We start from the raw sequence: 25,018 nt of genomic DNA, 5'->3' as shown, positions 1-25,018 counted from the left end.
TTTCTTTCTTTCTTTTCTTATCTACCACAGCATTTTTTTTGTAGTCATTCCACATGTAGAAGTCAATTTGAAATAGACACATTTAAGGATGCTGTTTTCTGGGCTAAACTGGGCTCGCCGTTCAAGCCTTTAATCTGGATCTTTTAAATTTTTGATTTTGTCAAAACTGGGTTAAGAAGTGAAATTGGAAAATCACTTTTCAGACTATTACAAGAACTTGAATACAACCTAATTTCTACCATAAATTCACATTTTTGTATTGAGAATTTTTCTGTAAAAAAAACCCCAAACATCTTTAGGGTGAATAACCATCAAGGTTAAAACTGGATTAAATTTAATTAAAACTTAATCCTCATTTAATATGAGATTTTATTGACATTTTATTTGGTTGTGATCAGATTATTACACACCTGGACATGAACTCCAGGTACAGAGACCAGAGACTGCTTCAACGTTTGCACACCTGAATGAATGACAGGTGCGTTTAAAGACCTTTTTCTGTAAAAAAAAAAAGGAAAAATTTGAATTCATAATAAATTATAAATGTTCTCACTTACCACGATTAAAAATCACAATATTTTGGACCAACTGACTATCATCAGGTACAAACAATGTACACACAGTCACACACAATAATATATGTTCACTCGCATTCATCAGGCAGAATTCAATCACTGAAATGGGGAACTCTGGCTGTTCATGCTATAATTCAGACAATCAGATCAAAGATCTTAGGGACAGTTTGTGCCATCCACTTTTTTATGTTCATGCCATTTTTGCTGTGCTGAATGAATATCGCCAAAATCTGTCAGACGATGTTAATTTAAAAACAAAAATATCGTAGAACTTTGATCTCAGTTAAATTAGTTTAAAATGGCTAAATCAGGGGTCGGCAACCTTTCTGATGATGAGTGCATCTAAAATTTCCTCAGAAGCCAATGTGCCATATGACTGCATTAGCAATAAATTTAATAACGCTCTATATTAACAGTTACACACTATATAAAACAACTTTATAGAATTATATTGTTGGCAGATGTTGGCAACTGTCAGTGAATAGTTATCAGCCATTTTGAAACAAAAAAAGACTTTTTATCCATAACAGCAAATGAACTGTACAACAGAAAATGCAAATGCTATTTATGGTCTCCTCACAACAATGATAAGAAAAATAAACTGGGCCAATATGGCATGTTTGTTAATACAGAGACACACATGTTAATGTGATCTCTGGTCTCCCACTCAGAGACACAGGTCTCCCAGTGTCCAGCATTCAGAGGCTACCTGAGGACTCATGTGAGAGAAAACCTGCTCACACAGACATGTAGAGCCAAACACTGTCAATAAGGCCTCTGCAATGTTCTGAAGACAGTTAAAGTTGTCAGGCAGTGATGTCCAGCAGGTGAACATGCAGCTCCATGAACATGCACAGCTGTGGATTCCAGCTGCGTTCGTAGTTCTGCAAACTTTGACCCCACAGAGTCGAGCTTTTCAGTTCAATCAGCTGCATTTCGATGTCCTCTGTGTCCAACCAGTTAATGCGAGACAAACCCAGCTGCTCATTAAAGCTTTCTGGTTTGATCAGAAAAGAAGACATTGGTCCAAACGCCTGAAAGTCCTGAAAACACATGGTGAATTCTGTCTCAAGTCTACGGATGTATCCGTGTATTTCCGCGGTGCTGTGCTGAGCGGACAGCTGCTGAAGCTTTTGAAGTGTCTGAATGTGGAAATTTCAACATCGCTTGAAAAAACTGCCAGCTAGCAACGTCCCTCTCACCGGTAGGCTAAGTTATTTTTAGCCAATTACAAGTTTCATCTGGTAGTTGGAGTTGTTAGCTAAGATACCGTCATTAAGAAGCGGCACAACTAATGTGTCTATGCGGGCTAATTTGCGATGTGCACCACTGGCCCGGTCTTTTATTTTTTAATGCACCTGCTCAGATTAACTCACTGCGTGTCGTGCCCAGGGCTGGACTGGGACAAAAAAATCAGCCTGGGCATTTTGACTAGAGACCGGCCCACCAGGTATTAAAGCCATAAAGCCTTTGAATGAAAACAAACGCTGTTGTGACAGTGATGTACAGTCTTGTTGGTATATGTATGATTTCTATACATTTTATATCAGATAAAAACTTTGGTTGTAAGACTCAGAAAATTATTTATTAAAAGCGAGACATTTTAAATCAGAATAAGAAAGAAAAGTATGTCTTTGTGCCCCCCTTTCCCTGTTAATGCCCTACCTGGCCCCCTGGCAAAACGTTGCTAGACCCGCCCCTGCACAGTTACCAGCTGTCAGCTACATAAAAAAGGATCCTGGTGTTATTTGTCTCTCAGAAACAGTTCATAACTTCCCTTCAACTCATTCATGTCACCTAAAAGGTAAACCTGTTTCTCCATCACAGCTCTGATGATTCAGTAAGGACATCTCCTGGTTTCATCTTCATGTTTCCCTCTCACCACATATCCAAACCAACATCATGACCAGCAGCTTTACAGCTGTGGCTCCAGCAAACATCAGCTGATACTAGAAAGTAATATTAAATAAATTCTAACAACAGCTGATCAAGCTTAAACGTGCTGCTGTTGTTTAGCGCGACATGCACTGGTTTCCTCTTTCTGGCGCAAAGTGGGCGATAAACAAACAAGAGAGAAAAGCCGATCAGCTGATCATTGATCAGTTTTATGATTGAAGTAGCAACAGGAGAGGGAGGGGACAGAATGAGAGGAGAAGAGGCAGCTGTGCAGCGTAACGACAGAATAAATCCAGCTTTGTGTCTTTTTCATTGTAGCTGAAGTCCGGGACAAAATGTTCCTTTTCAGCTCAATGCGAAACGCGTAATATTTTCTCTGAATGCGGGACCATTCCGCTTTTTACGGGATGGTTGGCAACTCTACTAACTAACCTCATGAACAAAATAAAGTTCACTATCAGTAACATCATAGCACCCACCCAGCAGTATATAAACTCCTCATGCTAGCTCACGCAGTACGAGTTATTGTAACTGACTGTAAAAAGTCAGCACAACGAAAATAAACTCCACCTAAACTTGGTTTATATCTGACCCAGATAGACTGCAGGTCATAACTTCTTACCTGAAGTTCAGTTCACCTGATACTCGGACCGGCGGCCGCCTCGGGTCTCTCCTCCTCCTGCCTCCCCTTTCCCTCATCCACCTGCTGGCCTGTGTGGAAGGTCCGCCATAGCCACCACCAAACAACTGACTTATTGTTACACATTTGCCAGCATCTGGCCAATCCATCACCTTTCACTGTCTATACCGTTACAAAAAAGAAAAAAAAAATCATCGGCCCATAAAAAACGAAAAATCACCAGTGTCGTGCCATCAGTTAACCCTTCGCGTGTGAAGTGGCACGCGTGACCAGGGTTGCCGACATAAGGATAAAAAAAAGTGACATTAAAAATGTTTGAAAATGCAATTTTTGATCTCACAATTATCTTAACTTTAATTTAAGATTTTATTTTGCACAACTCACTTTACGTCTTTAATTTGCCCACCAGGTGGCACCATGTTTTACTGATCAAAGCATTTCCTGCTTATTACTTAAAAACTACCATAGGTGTTTCCAGGTAATAATAACATACTTCTTTATTAGGTTATTAATATATTATGAAATATAAATTGGGCGTTTAGCATTTTTCGTCTCTGTTTCCTGCTTATTACACAGAAACTACCACAGGTAATTGAGTGGTAATAACTTAGAATTGACCACATTATTAAAGTCTTGTTCCTGTCTTGTTAGCCTACTATTATTACTTTATTACTGAGACATACTACCGTTATTTTATTTATTTATTTATTTATTTATTTATTTATTTACCATTTAGGAGATTTGCAAAATCTTTCTGCTCTTCTTCACTTCCCTAAAAAATACAAAACATGTAATGGATCTTTTGATTGGTCATGAATCTATAATATTGTATTAGTCACAAAAATATCTGTTCAACATGGAGTTAAATTTGAACTTTTTAAAAAAAACAAACAAACAAACATGTAAGATAGTATAATGGGGTAGAAACAGACACTATGTCCAGGTAATTTCCTGAGTACGGTAGCCGTAATACTCCAACAATCCATCAAGCGGTGCGGCTTTTAGTATGACTCAGCAAAGTCGTACTAAATCATTTTTGACAGATTTTTGAGCGCCGTGTACCACATAAAATCGGTTCAAGGTCAGTAAGCACAGCCAGAATTCATACATAAGGCGCACTGTCAATTTTTGAGAAAATTAGAGGATTTTAAGTGCGCCTTATAGTGCGGAAAATACGGTGATTTATGTTTGTTGTTGTTCAACACAGATTTCAGAGGAGCAAAGAGGAGCACTGTTGCTTCATCCTTAATACTTTAACCTCCTTAGACTCTTCCACGGCATGCATTTTTAATTTCTCTTTGATATTTGGGCATATTGGGGCCCAAGAAATGTAAAAACAAAGAATTACCAGATTTTTTTTTACCTTATTTTTGTTTTTATGAAAAATCAGACCCACATATGAGGATATTCGTTTAAAATTTTGATAGAACAGTAGCAATATAATGTCCCCGTAAGTGGATATCAGGCCCTTGTAGAGCAAAATTTAGTATTTTTGTCTAAATAACCCAAAATGTGATGTCCACATATGTGGACGCCAGGTCCTAGGAGGTTAAAGCAGAACTAGATTGGAAGTCAACTATCCTTAAAAACTTTTTCTCCTCCCCGACTCTCAAAGCCAAACTTCACCCCTGAGAGCTGACGGGATATGATTTTTTAAAAGTGACATTATCAGTAACAAAGGTGAGCAACAATACTTAATATTTGCTTTTAAGATAACTGTCATTTATAGAGCCATCTTGTATTTGTTAAACAAAATCAACTGTTTGTTTAAAGGACATTTCAGAAGTAACTGACTAGTTGAATGTTATTCTAGTGACTCCTGGTCATTTGCAATGATGGACATATTTTTCATGTTCATCCATCTATTGAGTAAATTCAGTATCTGTCAGTCCTGCTATTTATAGTTTAATGATGTAAGATCAGATGTCTGTTATGGCATTACATAAGCATTCATCACATATCAGTCATATGCTGAACAGTACAATGTTACTGACACAAGAGAGGGACAGCTATGGCTATTCAACGTCATTACACGACACATTCAAGCTCCATAAAGTAAATAAAATGACTAAATTGTCTTTTTTGTGGCTTATTGTCTTCAAACCAGCAGACAAAGCCAATGGAATTCAGAAGAAGTCAGGGAAAAAATCTTTGGGGCCGTGTACTGAAAAGGTTTTGTTTTCTTGTTATCATAAGACATTTGGAGTGACGGCTTCTACAACTGCTGAAGTAAAGCTTACAGTCTGAGAAGTCACAGTGTTGATATTCAACACAAAGAGAAAAGCTCACCTGTTTGAATCTATTTACAATTACAGGTTTGATATTCTGTGACAGTAGACGTCCAGTGAGGAGATTTAATAAAAGTAAAAAGAGCAAAGAAACTGTCAGCCTGCAAAGCAACAGATGTGCTTCCAAGCTAGAAGCTCTACTCACATTCACTGCCAGCTAAACACCTTGAAGAAACTTGCTAGCAGGGGACAGGTACACCTGCCCAAACTGACATGAACCCACAACACAAAGTGAACCAACTCATTTAGTTAGACAACAACGGGCCAAATGCACCCAGTGTCTAAACAACCTCACATTTCGTCACCTGACATTAAAAGAATGGATGGAAGTTAAATGACTACATACATGAAAACCTAAAAACCACTTATTCCCAGATACTGAGTATTAATTGTACTGAGCTTATACCAACAGTTGTAGCAGACTAAGCTACCTGAGACATTGCATTCAATTATTGTTTACATCCTAATTATTTCACTTGGCTGGTTTCACCTCAGATATTCTACTTTTGTTTTTGGTCGATCAAAGCGACTCCGCTGTTTCTGCTTCTATTTGGATGCCAAGAAGAAGAAGAATGCTTCAAAGAAGTGGTGTTCATGGTCTCAGTGAACAGTGTGCCAAACATGGTCACACACTGCGTGTGGTTTTAAAAGCAACGATCAAAATACTGATCAAAAACTCTGAAATATGTATTGTTGTTTGGACATGTCTGTTCTGTTTTCTGTTCTGTTACCTATTGATGGGCTGCTTGACTGTGATTTGGAAGTAGATGCAAAAATCACATGGAGCGTGCTGTAGTTTATTTTTTAATATGATGGACTGAACACAGGAGGTGTCTGCTGTCGACTGTGCAAAGATTAATCTGATCCCTTTTTTACCTGATTTAACTGAAGTTTGTTCAACTGTAATTGTCAGGTTGGGTTTATTCCAGCTGTCATAGAGCAAATGAATGAAACAGTCAAATGTTTTTGATTAGATACACAATGTGAAGTTTATAGTTCTCTTACAAATAACACTGTAAAACAGAGCAGCTGTGCTTATTTATGGGGCATGAATGTTTGTAAACAACTTTATGTTTTGAATGTGTTCATATTTAGACAGTTTTTTGGTTTTTTGGTTTTTTTTGCTGAAACTGTAACGAAAGTAAATATATATAAATATAATACAATACTGAAGTAATGTCTTCACCCTGTGCAGTGTGTGGATGCTGTGCACACAGTCATCTGTAGTAAACGTTCACCACTAGCTAACATGGTGACTCTGTCTCCATGGTTACATCAAATCATACATTATTAGCTATGTAAACAGCTTCCAAAGATGCCGCCGTAGCTCTCTGCAGCTGTAACACTTTAACTGTTTGCAAACATTTCATATTCTTGATATGAAGAAAGAATATGTTTTTAAGGACATACTAGGCGTTTGCTATGGTGGTACGGTGAATCAAACCTCACTTTGTCCTTTAAGAAAAGGAAGCTGTTCATGACGCACACACACACACACACACACGCACTTTGCCTCACCCTGACAATGCAGTGTCTGATATAAAGTGGAAAATGAAGCATTAAGACTCGGGGTCTGCAGTTCACAATATACGGTCCTGAATGACTCCTTCCACGTTCATATAATTCATTCAGACTGTTACTCTTTCATTTTTTACCTTGTTACCTCGTTATGTCATGAAGGTTCGCCTGCTGGAGGTTTGATGGATCAGCTGGACGATACAGTCAAAGACAGGTTTGAATGCACAGCCATTTCTTCATTTGCAAGAATCCCAGTTTGATTTTTGTTTACATTCATATTTTTGAACCAAATATTGAAAACGACCCTGACAGACTGGATACCTGCCCACAGTGTACACTGTCTTTCACCCAAGGATGCCGAGAACAAGCCCCGCCCCACCATCAGCTGGGTGGATATGTGATTATAAAATGAATCATACTGAATAAGATGTTACGATTCGGTGTTGTCAGTGTTTTGTTTTAGGCGTGACGGTTGTGTTTCCTGCTTTACTTTGAAAGTCTGTCTTATCTCAGTGTGTTCAGGTTACGCTTCCTTGTCTCGTCAGTTCTGATTTGCCCCAGCTGTGTTTCCCTCCTGTTGTCCATTCCCTGATTGCTCCGTCTATGTATTTAAGCCCTGTGTTTCAGTTTGTCATGGTTGCGATCTTCCCCCCCCCCGGTTGTAAATAGTTTGGTGTTTTGATGTAAATAGCTGTCGATACTTTCGTTTTGGGATATTTTTGTGGAAAACCGTAGTAGTTGTTTTGTTTTTTTTCCCTTATTTTTATTTTTCCTGTGTTGCACGCCGGTTGCCTAGGCCGGGGTGTAACAAAGAATATTACATGAAAATCGAATTATAATACAAATTCCTAGGTGTTTGTTGTAGCCAGCAAGAGTAATATGGATTACACATGTCTGAGTTGCTAACGCTAACTCTAGTTCAACAAACATCAATACCCTGGACTGTCAGTATTATTACATGCTGTGAACATAAGTAGCTTTGTTCACAGTTGTGATGTAACATTGTGATGTCCTTTCTTTCCAACTGACAAGAAATTCTTCAGGCTCAGGCTCACTGTTTATGATGGGTGGGGCCTGGTTAGGGTCACCATCTCTGTTTGAGGATAATTAATATGCAAAAAACACTAAACATTATACATTAATTATTAATAAAAAATTATGCATGATTAAAATGGTAAATGGCCTGTATTTATATAGTGCTTTACTAGTCCCTAAGGACCCCAAAGCGCTTTACACATCCAGTCATCCACCCATTCACACACACATTCACACACTGGTGATGGCAGCTACATTGTAGCCACAGCCACCCCTGGGGCGCACTGACAGAGGCGAGGCTGCCGGACACTGGCGCCACCGGGCCCTCTGACCACCACCAGTAGGCAACGGGTGAAGTGTCTTGCCCAAGGACACAACGACCGAGACTGTCCGAGCCGGGGCTCGAACCGGCAACCTTCCAATTACAAGGCGAACTCCCAACTCTTGAGCCACGATTGCCAATTAACAGCATTATTAATAGCATATTTTTCTTCAGATTTTCTAACAATTAGAAAAATTAGACTCTCATATTGTTACAGTCCTAGTGCCAGTATGATTCTTCGTAGCTCCTGCTTTGAAATACTGAACTTTAAAATTTACCTCATGAAAGATAATAAGTATATAATCTGAATCTCCTTTCTCAAATGTGCTGTGAATAAATGCTGCAGGTAACTCACTGTGGGAAAGCTGTGACAATGAAAACATGTGACACATGTAACACTGAGGACGAGGACACAAAGGGAGGACACACAGAGGCTGTGTTAAAGTCAAAAATCCAAATCTTTAGTCAAAGACAGGCAGCAGTTCCAAACAGGAAGGCTCAGTCTGTTAAACAGTGTACTGGGGCACACATACAGAGAATTCAAAGAGTAATACAATAACTGGACACGAGCGATGTGGGCGAGTATGTTCAAGGAATTCTCATCAATTACAAAAGAAACACAAAGAGCAGCGGTTACAAAAATAATCAGAAATAACTTCAAACTTACCGAGAGCAAGGCCTCTTTCAAATATCAGTCTCATACATGATCAGTGTTAATGGTAAGTGAAAAGCTGGCTCTGCCCAAACCACTTACATATTTCATGGAGTCAGCAATTTCTGACATTTGTTTTCTTAGAGTGCGGCAGGTAAAGATAAAGAATAAGAAGTGAGTTTGGTTTGTTAGTAACAAATGATGAGAAAATGATGAGAAAAAACAAGAAACACAACCATGCTCATGATATTCATGAATAATGAGGAGGCAGCAACATGGTCGTGGATTTTTGCAGCCTGGTCCTGAGGAAGGCAGGGGCCATCTCTGGTGATGTTACCATGAATGGCAGGACAGGTGGGTGGTATGTGTTTAGAGTGACTGTGTTATGGTTACTGCAGTTAGGCAGCTAAACTTACCAAAAGCAGAAGCAGACACACCAACAGGGGTGATCATTGAATGCTGCTCTGTTCTTTTGTCGCATGTCTCAGTCTTTTGTTGAAGTTGGCTGGTTGGACACTCTAACAGCGGTGTCACATGCAGAGGTTAAGAACATTACTACTTTTAAACATTAGAGCTCAAGTCTACATAATTTAGATTTAAATAGTTCTTAATTTCAGCAATCCACTGACAGACAGGAGATTAGAGGACAGATTGGTCTAGTCAGCCAGTGAGATGTTGCATGGTGAAGCATCTCCTGATTCTGAATGAATACAGTATGATGCCATTTTAAATTAATGTGTCAAAGTAATTTATCAAATCTATATTGTTTGTTAATTAAAGAAAAGCAACTCTGAATGAACTAAACATTGAACAAAAAGTAAAATATATACAACATTCTACATTTTCAAATACAAATTTCATGAAGTTAATTTTTGATGAACAGAAAAAAATATTCATTATACAAAATAATATATATTATTAATAGTCATAGTGGTTTATATTCTGGAACTATGACCAGTGTTGTGGATGGTATTACTGCTTGGCTCATACTGACAAACTTCAGGAGAGCTGATGATGACAAACAGCTCCAAACACTACAGCAAAGTCAGGTTTCTGTTCTTGTTGTTGTGACCTCAGCATGCTGGCAGATTTTTAGAAGTGATAACTACAAGGAAGAAATTTCTCTTTTGCATCCTTTTCACCAAACATTTTATATCACAGCTGTCTCTGTCCTATAGTGTTCTGTAACTACAACTAAGCTTGGATTTGGCTGCAGGCATCCCTGCACAGCCTTCTCAGCAGCACACATGTGGGTATACTGGCTCAGTCATACTTTGTCCTGAGCTTTGCTTCCTCACAAGACCAAAGGTGTCACAGTCCTAAGGACCCCACAGTTGTATAATATTTCAGACAGTCCTTTTCCTTTGCAAGGAGCGAAAAAGTAGACAACAGTTCTTCTGACTATTAATCTTTTGTTATAATGGTATTTTTCTCTTATCCTGTGAAAATCCTGCATAATATTACATGAGGCATGCAGTGAGGGCAACTCAGATTGATAATTAGGCTGCTCCGATTCAGTCTCAAAAGTGTCTGATGCTTGCTGCAGGCCTGGCTGCTTTTCCTATGGATCACCCCCAGACACAGTCCTGCATTTACTCTTCAGTTTACAGCCAGTGCATGCACATACACAAAGATGGACAGAGAGACAGGCCAGCAGGACTGCAGCTGGTAAAGGTCAAAAATCCTGGTCAATATAAGGAAGGTTTAGACACAAATAAGCACAGAACAATCCCCAACTGTCCGCCCACTCTCTGAAGCTCATATAACTTCAAGCTATAAATATCGACAATCCCAACTCTTTAACTCTTTTCAGGATGGACTGGCAGGGAAGGGAGGGCAGGGGGATTCGTGTACTTGAAAGTCAGAAACCAGTTTTCCTACATATTCCCTCCCACCCACCACTGAATTGTCATACATTTTGACTAGTTTTTGGGCAAAGAAAACTTTAAACAATAAAAAAAATCCCACAATCTGGGTCCCGTGTATGTTCTGAGCTTTTATTTCTGATTAAAGAGTTTTTTCTCCCCACTTCCATTAAGCATCAAGAACCTTGAGATGATTTGTGTCTGACCTGCTGCTACAGATGAAAAAATCAACTGACCATTTTAACTTTATGACCTAAACTCTGATGTCAGACTTTGAATGGGCATCATTCTATGGACCCTGATCAACGTAAGACAGGCTTCGATGAGCTCTATAGGCAAGCCTGGCTGTTGTAGCAGCACAATGTTATGTCACACAAATGTTCCTTCCATCAACGTTCCAAAAAAGCTTGGGTGCCAGCTATCCTAGTACTTCTTTTTTTAAGAATAAAGAAGAGGGAAAAGTAACAGAAAAATCAAAGAAAATACTCAAAGTATTACAGAAAGAAATATTATGATAACCAAAGATCAGTTTATTTACAGTCAGTGTCAACAGGGAACCATTTACTTGAGGCAGGGAAAGTCCAATAGTGACAGTTTGGGCTCCAATTAGTGAAGGGACGTACTGTACAGAGGCTTCGGGGCACGTGTCGAGAAATCCAGGAAGGCTTTTGTGAAGCACGTGCCGGGCTCGCTTTATTAAGGGCGAGTGATATCACTGATGACGTCTGAAGTCTCGCTGTTTCAGAAAGTCGTTCAACTGTTCTCATGGCCTATTAGGTTTAAGCACTGAGTGAAATATAGTTTCATTTCTTTAATGAGTCAATCCACACTTCCTGTTGGAGAGTTAGAGGAAAAAGAGCCACACTCCCTCTGTAGAGAGAGAAGGCAAATGCAGTACTGCTGAATTAGAACGTTGGGTATAACTACAGTGTTACACAATATTGTGCAAACTGAACGAAGTTTCACAAATGTAGCTGTGTTTGAACTGTTTCCTGGTGAGATGAGTTGGGCCAGCTAACTAGTCTTGCAGCCATGTTGGATGCTATTGTGTTTGCACGGTGACCTTGATTGCCCATGCTGGCAGGTGAGCATTATATTTATGCTGTTGTTTTTAATCAAGTTGCCTTAATGAACTAAAATTAAACTTTTAAATATAAATGGTAGCCTCACTTTGATGCTCAGTGCATTGCACCCTGTGATAACAATAATATGTAGTACGTAGTTTAATGCATTGCATTATGATGTTGTTTACTTCAGTGTGTAAAACGAAGCACAGGTAAAATATATGTTAAAAGTGCATACTGTTGATGTTTTATGTTAATAATTGATGGTTAAATAAAAGCTAAAGAGACAGCATGAGCCGTGTTCTCCCTCTGGTACTTTGGGAGGTGTTGAGCCAGCTCTGAACCTGATCACCTCCTTCAAGGTGACCTGAATGAAAGCAGAGGAGTGGATGATGACTGGAGCTTGTCTGTTAGCTACAGCTGTCTACAAACCAGAGGAAAGAACAAACTAAAGACATTTTAAATTATTTACTTAGACTTTCTGAATAACACCATAAACCAGTAACATTTCCTAAAAATCTTGTTTGCACTGTAGTACTGTTAGAAATGGTTAGTCCATTATTTATACAGTATAAAGTATAAAAATGCTTGTTATGTTATGTTATGTTATGCATTATGAGCTTATTAACCAAGACTGAACATTTACATCTATGTTAATAAATAATATACTGTGGACAAATAATGCTTTATAAATGACAAATGAAATATTAACCACTACTATAACGATGCTTATTAGTGTGCAGTTCTTATGAAATTTATTCAAAGCTTGTTTTGATTTCTGAAAGAGGCAAAAAAGCATGACAACCCTTTATCATTAAATAAGCATTAAATATGGAGCTTTTGTTAAAAACACATGAACTGGCATAGTGATACTGGTTGTGATAACAGGTAGCACACATTACATTGTTTCCTGTTGACTCTGTTTGATCCGATTCAGGCACTAAAACGTATTATTATAATAACCCATCTGTTTTCTCCTGCTAATCCATAGTTCGGCCATGGTAGCAGTGGGTCAACCAGAGTAACTCTTCAGGAGGATTCCCAGGTGCTCCCATTCCAGATCACAAGTTTTGGCTGGACCTCAGGTACTTTTCCTACATGAGTGTGTTCACAAAAGGGAGGAACCAAGAAGGTATGCCTAATGGATGCCAGACTATCTAAGCCGGCTCTTTTGGACACAAAGAAACAGCAGCGTGGGCTCCCTCGTCTATTTCTAAGGCTGAGCCCAGTCACCCTGTGCGGAGAAGTCATTTTGGGTTTCTACTCAGAGCTCAGGACCACAGGTAAGATGCTGAGACATACAGTGAATGGCAAACTGAACGTTCTGGTTTTTGATTAGCACTCTATTAAACCTGCGTGCTAGAAGTAGAGCTAAATAGTATGTAAAATGTTAAAATACAACAACGAATGGTTCTGGCCAACAAAACACTCAGTACTTGGTATTCAGACCCTGAATCCATAAAAAGCTGATGTTTTTTGCAGCAGCACAAATAAGTGCATGTGTGCAAACAGCTCCTGCTTTATCCTACCAAGCTCTAAAGCCCCAAGCAGCATCAGAAGCCCAGGTGGACGTATTCGTTATGCGAAGCTCTTCAAATCAAGGCCACAGGTCACCTACTAACAAAGAGCACTAGAGTTGCTCTGCCTCACTTGGAAGCTGCTGGTTGTTAGTGTCATGAGGCAGATTTTAACTAGGTGTGTTTTTAATTATTTTGCACGAGTTGCTGTGTTTTATCTTTCTTTTAATAGTAAGTGTTTTATTCTTCCAGTTTTATCACATGCTTTTATTGTGACATTTGTTCCTGGGAGGCACTCCATCTTAGCCACTAAATAGTCTCACAGTCATGAGGGGGTGAATGGCAGCATGGCGACTGTGATGCAGAGCATGACCGTGATGACCACCAAGAGCACTATGGCTGTAAGAGCTTTGGGCGGTGTAGCCGGAGACGAGAAAGGAAAGAACACTGTCGGCGGAGTGTGAAGAGGTGACAGGAGAGCATCAAGAAGAGAACAGAGAACGGTGGCTGGCGAGTTAGGAGCTCTGCCCATTCAGGGTTCCAAGTTCGGAGCCAGTCCTCGGATGAAGGAACATTGGTAAATACAAGGAAGTGACTGCCGCTGTCCTCCTTTAGTGGGTACCAGAGTGAAGAAGTGGAGAGGACATGTGAGGTCGCTGCTGGACTTTGTATTTTAATGGACTTTTATTGGACTTTCAGCAGTTTTAACTGATCGGCTGTCACTATTGTACGGAGCCCTGGAGAAAAAATGATGAAGATGTCCTTTTGCAAGTCCATGCCCCTCCAGGTCAGTACTGAAACCTTAGAAACAACCACAGTGATGGAGGACACACAGCCATGTGAGAGATTCATAGATTTTTACTTTGAGCTTGGCCTAAACTATAAAGACATTAAAACAGTGCTAGACACAGTTTTCAAACAAGGGGACACGCTCGTCACAAAATGTACTCTGACCTGCAGTCTTGGTTGAATTCATTGACCACCAATTGCAGTTCTCTGGGCATCTTCACGGGTACCGAAGGATGTACGCTGAATGCAGGGAACATGGACTACAAGTGAGGAAAGAGGATGTGCACTTGGTGTTGAAGGAGCTGGATAACTGAGGAGCGGCACTGAGGAAAGCAACACGTCTCAGGCGAAGGAACTAGTTTTCAAAAGGGCCGAATTTCATCTGGCACCTGAACTTCCTTTGCCCCACTGAAGAAGAACATGTTGAACTGTTTAAAAACAAGTGTGTTTTTCAACTGACCAAACCATGTGATCCAGATGTATATGAATCCTTACAATATCCTTATGAGCCCCATCTGACTCCACCAACAGACCCATATCAGGCTGTGAGCTGTGTACATGCATCCAAGAGAGACCATCATGGCATCAGGGTAAAACACATGCACTGCAGCAGAGATCATTTCTCAAAATTGACTTGTGCTATATGTGAGAAAGCAAATATTTATTTATTTATTTATGAGAATAAATATATCTTAATTGCCCCTTTTGGGATAAATAATAAAGTCTTTCTGATTCTGATTATACATAAAATATTGAATATAGTGTTCCAGGAGGGTCAGTGAACTAAAGTATGAAGGGAGTCTCTGCTTTTTAATGATATTCTGAGTGTTCTTTAGCACAAAAACACTGTGATGTTCTGTGCAATGTTATCATGTCTTATGTCTATTACGTTGAATTGCTCTCTCTGGCTGGATACATGGATCAAACCATAAGACAAAAGTCTGAATTTAAGCTTTTTTTGATAGAGGAAATCTCACAGGAAAAATGCTCACATCAAAACATTTAATTAGGAGTTTTAATGTACAGTATTTACTCAGATAATGATAATAATCACCATTTTTGAACAGTGAGTTGGCATTTATTGACACCAGCTGACTGGAATATTTAGTTTTCTATGGTGGCCAGGGGCGTTTTTAGCCCATTTTGGGGGTGCTTCAGCACTCCCAAAATGAATCGAAGAACCCCCGAAGATTTCCTACTTTTTTTGACAATATTTGCTGTTTGTGTGACAGACTACATATATAAAAAACCATACAGTACTTGGTTGAGACGTAATATTTTACAACGAAAGTATAGACATCATAGATGTATGATTGTCAGTCCAAAGAGGGAGAGAGAAAGAGGGAACGTGAGGAGAAAGTACAAGGTCAGGAAGAACCAGGTAAGAAAACAGACAGGGAGCAGTGACAGGCACAACAGAAACTGTTAAACTGACAAAGAGGAAAAACCTGATTTTACTCACAGTCTGGAAGTTGTGTCCTCCCGATATTAAAGCTGCTAAAAAGAATCTGCAAAACAAACTGGGTTGAAACATTTTGACCCTCTTTAACAACATTCCAACATAACATTATCATTGATCGGGGAGATTGAAATTCATGATATATTTTTATGTGGTTCAGCCACACCTCTACTGAAACCTCAGCCAGTAACAGGTAGGCCAACTTTTGGACCGTCCAGTTGTCTGTATGACTGCCGCAGTACGTGCATCACATTTGCTCACTATCAGAAAGAGCCAAACAGCCCTGGTGGAGTGAGCAGCTGTAAAGAGAAGCAGATGCTCTGTTTCTAAAAATGTTTTAAGCTTGTTTCAAAGATTCTGTACTGCAGCTTTAAATGTTTTCCAAAAGCACACACACACACTTATCAGTGTTTCTCACACTTGTTACAGTGTGGACCACCTGAGAAAATGTCAAGCTCTCCCAAGTACCACTATGAAAGCATGAAACTCATAAATCTTACAACACAAAATTCCAATCTGTTACCAATCTGAAAAGTCACATAGGTTAAAATAAAAGAAAAAATCTGCAGAGCCATAGTAGTATCTGCAGTAAAGATTTTTTCATACATTGTGTACACTGTACCATAAGCAAAGTTGCCTCCATTTTTATAATTTTTTTATTAATATTTTGTACATTTGTACATTTCAAGGACTCTTCAATATTTTGAGTGTTTTTTATGTATCTGTATTATATTATACAAACACATTAAAAGTGAATCTCTGTCTAAAAAATGCACTCCGTTGACTTTTTACTCACTATGAGCATCATTCATTATTCTCCCCCAGTAATTAAGGTTAGGATATTTTTTTTTATTCCAATCCATTCTTCTTTTGCAGCATTTAAATAAACTTTATCAGATTTGATGGTTTTGTTACAGATTTTTCAAAAAAGTGTTTTGCTTTTCTTTCACAAATGTGGGGATTAAATTGTGTTAAAATGTGCAAAACAGTGATGTCATGTTTTGTGACGAGGACCCAGGCACAGAGAGACCTGATGAATTTAAGAATCTTATGGTTTAATAAAGAAATTTGCAGACTTGCACAGAGATGGTAAAATTCTGATGACCGATAACGGAGATGAAGACAACAGATGATGAGGACAGGAAGGAACAGGGGTTTAGGATGCAGGGACTGACAGAGACAGGGAAGAAGTCTCATCGTGACGTTTATCTTGCCTGGCTGGGCAGCTCTCTGGGTGCTCAGCACCTCCAAAGCTCTGATCCTAGAATCGCCCCTGATGGTGGCTAGAATAGAAGTTAAAATTGAAGAGAAATTCTATTCTTCTTTGCTACTTCTTCTCCATGGCTAGCTAGCACTAGGCGTGGAGAAGTGCAGAGGGAGGGAGAGCAGTCCCAAAACTGACCTTTATGGTAAAATAGCTGCTAAAAACCACAACCAAGGAAAAGCAAGAAGCAGAAGAGATTTTTTTGGTACCAAGAAACACAAGGAATGGACATTAGACCAGTGGAAATCTGTGCCTTGGTCTGATGAGTCCAAATTTGAGATCTTTGGTTCCACCCAATGGGTCTTTGTGCGAAGCACAAAAGGTGAACGGATAGTCTCTGAATAATAATAATAATGACTTTATTTATAAAGCGCTTTCAAACAAAGTGCTGTACAGCTATTTGAAACTAAAAAGATAAATAACAGCGATACAAAGCAATACAAGTAAAAAACACAATACACGTTAAAACAGTAACAATTTAAAAACCAGAAGGCATAGAATTAAGACCTGTAGGATCGGGTGAACAAATGTGTCTTCAACTTAGTTTAAAAAACCTCCACAGAGCATGCCTGCATAATATCTTGAGGGAGATTGTTCCACAAAAATGGGGCACGAAAAGAAAAAGCACGCTCTCCAGTTGTCTTTTTTCTGGCTCTAGGAACCTTTAGAAGGCCAGCGTCCTGAGATCGGAGAGCATGGTTTGGAACATAGAGGTTTAAAAGGTCGGAGAGGTATGAAGGTGCCAATACATTTAAAGCCTTGTAGGTGAGCAGCAGGACCTTAAACTCTTCTCAAACCTGACAAGGTAGCCAATGAAGAAATCTCAGTACAGGGGTAATGTGAATTTCCCAGTTCTTGTTAAAATGCGAGCAGCTGCATTTTGCACCATCTGTAGACCTCTAAAACTTGGTTAGAGGAACATAAAGCTGCAGGTCATCAGCGTAACAATGAAAGGTTACATTAAAAGAACATAAAAGAACACCAAGAGGCAGCAGGTACATAGAAAACAGCAATGGTCCAAGTATGGAGCCCTGAGGGACCCCATGCCTCACTGCACAGGTCTCTGAGAGATCGTTTTTAAAACTAACAGTCTGAGACCTCCCAGACAGGTAAGATCTCAGCCATGATAAAACATTTCCTGTAATTCCAATAAAATGTTCAAGCCTATCCAATAAAATACAGTGATCCACAGTGTCAAACGCAGCACTTAGATCCAGCAGTAATAAAACTGAAGTGCGATCGTTGTCTGCATTTACCAGCAGATCATTTATCACTTTGACAAAAGCTGTTTCTGTGGAGTGATTTGGTCTAAAAGCAGACTGAAATGGTTCAAACTGATTGTTTGTTGACAGATGCTCAGTGAGCTGCTTTTTCAAAATACTTTTTCAAAGGCCTTAGACAAAAAAGACAGATGTGTTAAGAGAAACAGAATGTAGGGTCCTAATACTGACCACAGTTCCTTTATAGCCCAGGCTGGTAGAGGATCCAAAGAACAGGTTGTATATCGAGCTGCTTTTACAACCTTAGTTAATCCAGACAGGGAAATAACCTTGAAGTCAGAGAATAGTTTATTAGCATCAACAGGCAAAGCAGCCGAGTAGTCTGACGAACTGCTTGATGAGGGAGTAATCTGATTCCTAAGTGTTTCAGCCCTCTCTCTGAAAAACATAAGAAAGTCATGAGCTGTGAAATTTGAACAGCAGAGAGTTGAGTTACTCTCTGTTGCGACACTGTGTTAAATAAGAGTTTTGAGTTATGCTTATGACTCAAGATGAGATTTGAGAAATAATTTGCTATTGCTGCAGACATCACATATTGAAAAAAAGACAGTGAGTCCAAGCCTGGAGAGATACTTCTAGTCTGGAAGATTGCCAGTGACGCTCTGCTTTTCTTCAATTTCTTCTCAAATTCAAGAGCTCCTCATATAGCCAGGGCATAGGGTTCCTTTTTGACATTTTAACTTCTTTATAGGAACAACAGAGTCCAGTAGTTCAAGAAGTGTATTATTAAGGTTCGCAGTCAAGGTGTCCACACATACAGTAACTCCTGGGTAAAAATGGGGTCCAACACATCAAGTAAATGTAATTTTACTCCAAGCAATGCTTCGGGGCTATTATGATGAGATGATCTGAGGGTCAATTTCCCCTCTCAGAAGCTGGAGATTTAGGGATTAAAATATCAAATAAAATTGGTGAGTGGTTGAAAATAGGTAAAACACAATTTTCAGTCATTGATACATTCAGTCCATAACCCAACACAAGGTCTAGGGTGTGGCCCTTACGTGTTGGCCCAGACACAATTGTGTGAAGTTTGAGGAATCAATTACATTTAAGAAATCTTTGACCAGGGGTTTATCCTCAAAACACAGATGAATATTAAAGTCCCCCACTATAAGAATCCTTAGTCTGAAAATTCCAAAATAAACAAGCCATTATATTTAAGTGGACGGTATGTTAGGAACATGACGTCCGGCTTATGAGTACCAAAAAAGTCCCGAAGTACATGAGTTTTATTTGATACAAATCTTGCATTTAAGAGAGCTAATTTAACTCTCTGTCCATCCGTGGTAGCAGTCAGTAATTGTAGGCTGTTTATATTCGCTTCACCTCCCCTCATATCCCGTTGGCATGGCGACCAATAAAACTGCGTCGGGTGAGCGACGCCAATGACGTAAACAGGAAGAAGGCAGCGCTGTTTGAGGCCAAAATAAAGTCCTAAACAGCCAGGGCCGCCGATGGTAAGGACCTGCCGCATCCAAGTTCTGACCTGAACACATTTCCCAGAGCGCGTGGCACGTATACGTCCACTTCTACAGCGCTTCCGTTTAGAAGGATCCCAGGCTGGATCACAGCGATGCAGTTCCTCCAGTACAGATGCCATAGATGGTGGGAGTCCTCCACATCGCTCACTAACGCTGGGGAGCTTAAGCAGTCACAGATATTAAGCAGCGTCTGTCGCTCATACACCAACAGGGAGTGGGTTTTTAAAACTAGCAGGGACACCACTAAGAACACAAAGCATAAACATTGCAGAACCGAGAGACGGCGTGCCATGACAATAGGGGGTCCATGACACTCTTGGGGACACTCCCATAGGACGTAAATCTCCACCTATTGCTCTTAGAACTGAAGAAGCTTCTTGGGTGAGAGGTGAAACGTCTTCAAGGAAACTTAAAGAAGTCCAGACGCTTTTCTGTCCAAGCTCCTGAGACAAGGAACTGATGTCATAAATGGAGATCAATGAGATGCAACACAAGTGCCATGGTAAAGGGACATCAGGTAGAGTGCGTATGTACTCTGAGTGTGAGAGGAATTAACCTGAAAGACAGGATCATGGCAAACCAGGACCCTCCATAGCCAGTTACCAAGATTAAGTGAAGTACCCTCTGAAGGTCTACTAGAAGATGTGAATGCAGCATTACAGACAACCCTACTGTGGCCATTGCTGAAATCAACGGAGTGATCTACACTAGAACTATACAAGATCAACAGGACCCTAAGAACCTTTATCAGGAACTCAATGGGGATGTGGTGTACAACACTAGAGGCCAACTTCAAGCCTATAGCACAAGTTACCATCAAGTCTGGGATTAACCAAGGAGAGATGCTTTGTCTCCACTATGTTCTGCAAAGGTCTGAACCCCCTCAGTGAGATTATTGACAAGATTGGCTACAGATACCAACTACAGAATGGAGCAGTTATCCACCACCATCAAGATGTATCCCAGGACTGAATGAGACATTGATTCACTGGTGTCCACCACAAGGATATACAGCACCTTGGACTATAGAAGTGTAGTGGGATGCAGCAAAGAGAGGGAAGGTAATCAGAACTGAGGGGACTGACTTCTGCACTACCAGAAGTCAACATTGCAGGCATCAAGGACACCTGGAAATCTCCCAATCAATACCTATGCTCTGCCAATGATCAGATACCTCGCTGGGATAAATAACTGGCCAAAGGGAGGCGATAGAAGCCCCTTACATCAGGACAAGGAAGCTCGTCACGGCCGCAAAGGCCGATGCCGAAAAGTGGACCCAAAAGCAGATGCAGATGAAGGTACAATAGACAGATTTCTAATCAGAATTTATTAACAAACACCAGATTACATCTTAAGTTTGTGGAAGGAAAGAGGCATGAATCAAAACGTGATTAAGGAGTAGAGTGACGATGGAGGTCACTGAAACAGAAGGAGAGAGATATCAGAGGAGTTCTGCATGAGGCACTGTATAACTTGCAGGGTTTACTTACTCGCAGGTGGAGTGCAATGTGAAGGGGAGGTGGAACGGTCCGGGTGAGGACCCAGGAAGGGAGAGCGGGTTCCTACGGTGATGTGTGATGTCACACAGCTAATATTTCACACACTTTCCTTCTCATTCATGCTGACTGAATGTGAACGGTGTGAAACAGCAGTGAGCAGGAAGGGAGTGCGTGGATTCCCTTCCCTCTTCTCCCCAGAGCCCTGGGCCCCCACCCAGCTCACTGTATATATATTGCACTGTGGTGTTCCCAGCTGTAAATAAACTGTGAACCTTTTCAAGAGCTGTGTCTGCACTCGAGTCTGTTCTGTCCTGTAAAATACCCAAAGTTATGCAACACTTACAAAAAAAATCACTGCCTAAGGTTACTCATATATTACTTAAGTTTGCTTAGAGTATAATTATTTATTTGCTTCCTGTAAAACACTGACTTTCTGCTCCCTTATTCTACTGCACCTATCATTAAGTATTTGTAGTTATGATAAATATGATTACATTGTAATTTTTAATAAAAATCCATTTCAGCTCCAGTTAACTATAGTGCAAATGCAGCCATATTATAAAGTGTAACTTCACAATCATAATTATGAAGTTACGGATCTCAGTCTTACATCAGACAATAAAAAGAGTTAAAGCCATCAATGACTAGATAAGTTTGCTTTCGGTTAGGTTTAGATGCCAAAACTGCTCGTTAAGATTATGAATAGTTTGGTTCAAATGTGTTTCATCCTTTGCAAGGATTCAAATAACATGTCCTCACACAGAGCACTTAATCTACAAAGGTTCTTTTACTTTGAAAATTGGCAGAATTTTCTCAGCTAAGAAAGTCAGCTTGATAGAAAACTGTGGCACAGCGAGCAGTTCTGTTGGCCACGCTGGAGCCTGAATGTGAAACAGTCACCTACGCTGCATTTCCAGAGTTATGCGCTTTTTAAATTCCTGTTGATTTCATAAACTGCAATTTTCAGTTGTAGTTAAGACCTTCTGCTGGATGCTGCCTCCTGTGGGTTTCACAGCGCTGAAGGAAACCTCGTGCCTCTACGACGCTGGCAGCTTTGACTCAACAGAAGCATTTTATATCCTTGGAATTACATGGGATAACTGATTAGTAAAGAAACCTTCATTGCAAAACATGATCAGCTGTGATGCTGCACAGAATATGCAAAACTGTAATTTGATATTTTCTGTTATAGAAACTAATGACAATAATATTCATAAATTACAACGACTAATTATTTATAAATGTAATTAAAACATTTTTGTTATTTTGTGCAGCAAGTTAACTGTTACTACAGATTAATGAAGCAATAACTTTGTACTTTATAACAAAGTGTCACCAAAGAAATGAAGCACCAAAGCTGTGTCCACACAGGAAGCAGTTCACAGCAATCAAAGACCAGAGAAAGTCAATGACATTCTGTGGCTTTAAATAACTACTGGACAAATAAATGCTGGTGACGCAAAGTGGGCAGGTCCCACGATTAACATATGACATGCCAGTAAATCCATTGGAGGTTACCTTGGCAACTGGAACTTCAAATACCCAGAGGCTTTAAGGGGTGGCTACAGCGCCTTTGCACCTTTTGTTTTTTTAAAGATCCATTTTAGTAATATTACAAAAAGATGTAAAAAATATTACCAGATATTCAGAACTGGTCTCTGTAAGGTACCAACCACAAGAGTACCCCCTGTCAAAGGTACAGCAGCATTATCTTAATAATGTCCTCACTGACGAGCTGCACTGCTAAAGGTACAATGGAGCACTTTATGTTCTTAGAGTGAAGTCATTTCAGCTCTGAATCTGTGCTTGGTTTCTGGGTATCAGGGGAAACAATGTAACTAACACATATAGTAGGAGTCTGTAGAGAGCCAAAAACAAGTGTTTGCCCTGTGGCCCCTCAGGAGAACAATCCTCAGTACATCGCAACAACACAAAAACTGCTGGGCATGACCCGTCGATGTGCTCGCTGTTTGTTTTTTAACTACATAAACTCCACATTGCATACTTCCACACTGACATGAAACAGAAAGGCAGTAGAAAGAGAACCGTCATCCTTACCTCTGTATGGTAGCATATAATATGACAATGGAAGCATATAATAAAAAGGGAATAAATAATAAAGTGTGCCAAACCTGGCTGACATAATTCATCTGCACTCTGGCATTATTTAAATGTATGGCTCCAAGATACAAATCTCTAGCTATTCGAGCTAAAACTCAGACACAAAGACCTTTATTTCAAAAACACACCGCGTGACTTTGCTGTAGTGCGAGTCACCTGTCTAATGAAGTAGACGTGCATGTGCAGACCTGTGATTTGTTGAGCACGGCAGGAAAGGCGAGGCTCCAGCTTGTCATTGAAAACCGCTTTATGGGATTAATTGGCTGCTGATGGCTTATGGATTTTTCCTTTTTCCTCTTTCTGTCTTTGTGTTACAGTTGTGCTGTACATGTTGCTGTTCTGATATTTGGCCTTGTGGTGCTTCAAGCTCAATTCAGTGGCTTTTGTATGGCTGGCTGCTTTGAAAAGCGGAGACCTTCCTCTCTCTCTCTCCTCTCGCTCTGTATCAGAGCAAAAGGATTTTCAGTCCAGCCTGATTCTTTGGGATGAATGCTGCGGACAAAACATGTCAATGTGTTTAGTGAGGAACTCGAGGAAATTCACTTCAGTGAAGGTGAATATAAACACCTTTTTTTTTACTTTTCCAAATGTTAATTTATGGAAGAAGTGTGTTTTATGTAAAGGAAAATAAAAACATGAGCAAAACATAGTGGGACATTCTTATTCAGAACACATGTGGCACCATGTTCATGCCAAAATACATTTGTTCATAAAAATGCATAATCTCTCAGCACTATGTTAACAAAGGGGAATGAGCAGCACAGTTACAGCTCATGTCTAGTCCCACAGTGCTCTTAATATAAGCATTTAATAATAAAACATTTCTGCCCATGTCCACAGTAATGTCCACCTCAGCTATGACGGACCGTCTAAAAACCTTTGATAGAAACAAACAAACAAAAACATGTGGACCTCTAAACCCTGCCAGCCTGCCTGTGAGCACACGGCGTTAATGAAGAAGCTTTGCAGCTATTGGCAGAGATCTCTACACTGTGTGTGTGTGTGTGTGTGTGTGTGTGTGTGTGTGTGTGTGTGTGTAAAGAGTCATTAAGTTCACCACAAAGTCTACATGTATGACAGAAAGACATGTGCTGTTAGGTGGAAGCGCAGCAGTGTTGTGATTATTTAAATGCACTTTCCAGTAGAAATGCAGGAGAAATGACATTCTCCATGTCAGGTGGTCAAATATTAATAAGCTGAATGGTGTTGCTGTGCTGGTGCTGGGTGTGTATCTGAGACTGGATTGCTTAGATTGCTCTGCACAGTCCTGGGTGTGTATTGTGGCTGTAGTCTTATTCCCGCACACACTGATAACCCTGATCTCTGATATTCAGTGTCTCTCGGCTTATCCCGGTAAAAGGACCATCTGTGGCTGAACAATGCCACAGCAAGTGGGCTCATTGCCACTAGGGGGCACTACACCACTACGAAACAGAGCCGGTGCCCCCCCCCAGCCACAGCTCCTCAGGCTCTTTTGTCTGCTATACATTAACGAACCATCTCTTTCGCAGATAAAGCCGTGTATGATTATTTTACCCCCCCATTCGCCCTCAAAGGCGCCGCTGATCACTGTGGAATCCTTGAGAGATTTTAATTTCCATTGACTCTGGAGATTCGCCAGTGTCAGAGGAAGTAGCAGAGATGTAAATGTAATTGCTCTGTTGCTCCATTGAAATGAAGACACTGCTGAAATTAAGCATTTGTGTGGCTGCTTCTTTTTTTTAATCTACTCACAGTCGACTTTGTTCAAATG

The 25,018-nt window shown here is 40.0% G+C and overlaps 1 protein-coding gene across 1 annotated transcript in view; it reads left to right on the top strand.

Moving 5' to 3' along the window:
* Nucleotides 1-13,719: 13,719 nt before the first annotated feature.
* LOC120745984 overlaps nt 13,720-25,018 on the top strand; it is a 17,358-nt gene continuing 6,059 nt past the window's right edge. Inside the window, exon 1 of the mRNA XM_040051218.1 lies at nt 13,720-13,773. Within this exon, the coding sequence (XP_039907152.1) occupies nt 13,720-13,773 (54 nt within the window). The remainder of the gene's footprint in view (nt 13,774-25,018) is intronic.

Source organism: Simochromis diagramma, unplaced genomic scaffold (assembly GCF_900408965.1).
Source record: "Simochromis diagramma unplaced genomic scaffold, fSimDia1.1 OVJJ01000644.1, whole genome shotgun sequence".
NCBI lineage: Eukaryota > Metazoa > Chordata > Actinopteri > Cichliformes > Cichlidae > Simochromis > Simochromis diagramma.
This window is presented reverse-complemented; position numbering and strand designations above follow the sequence as displayed.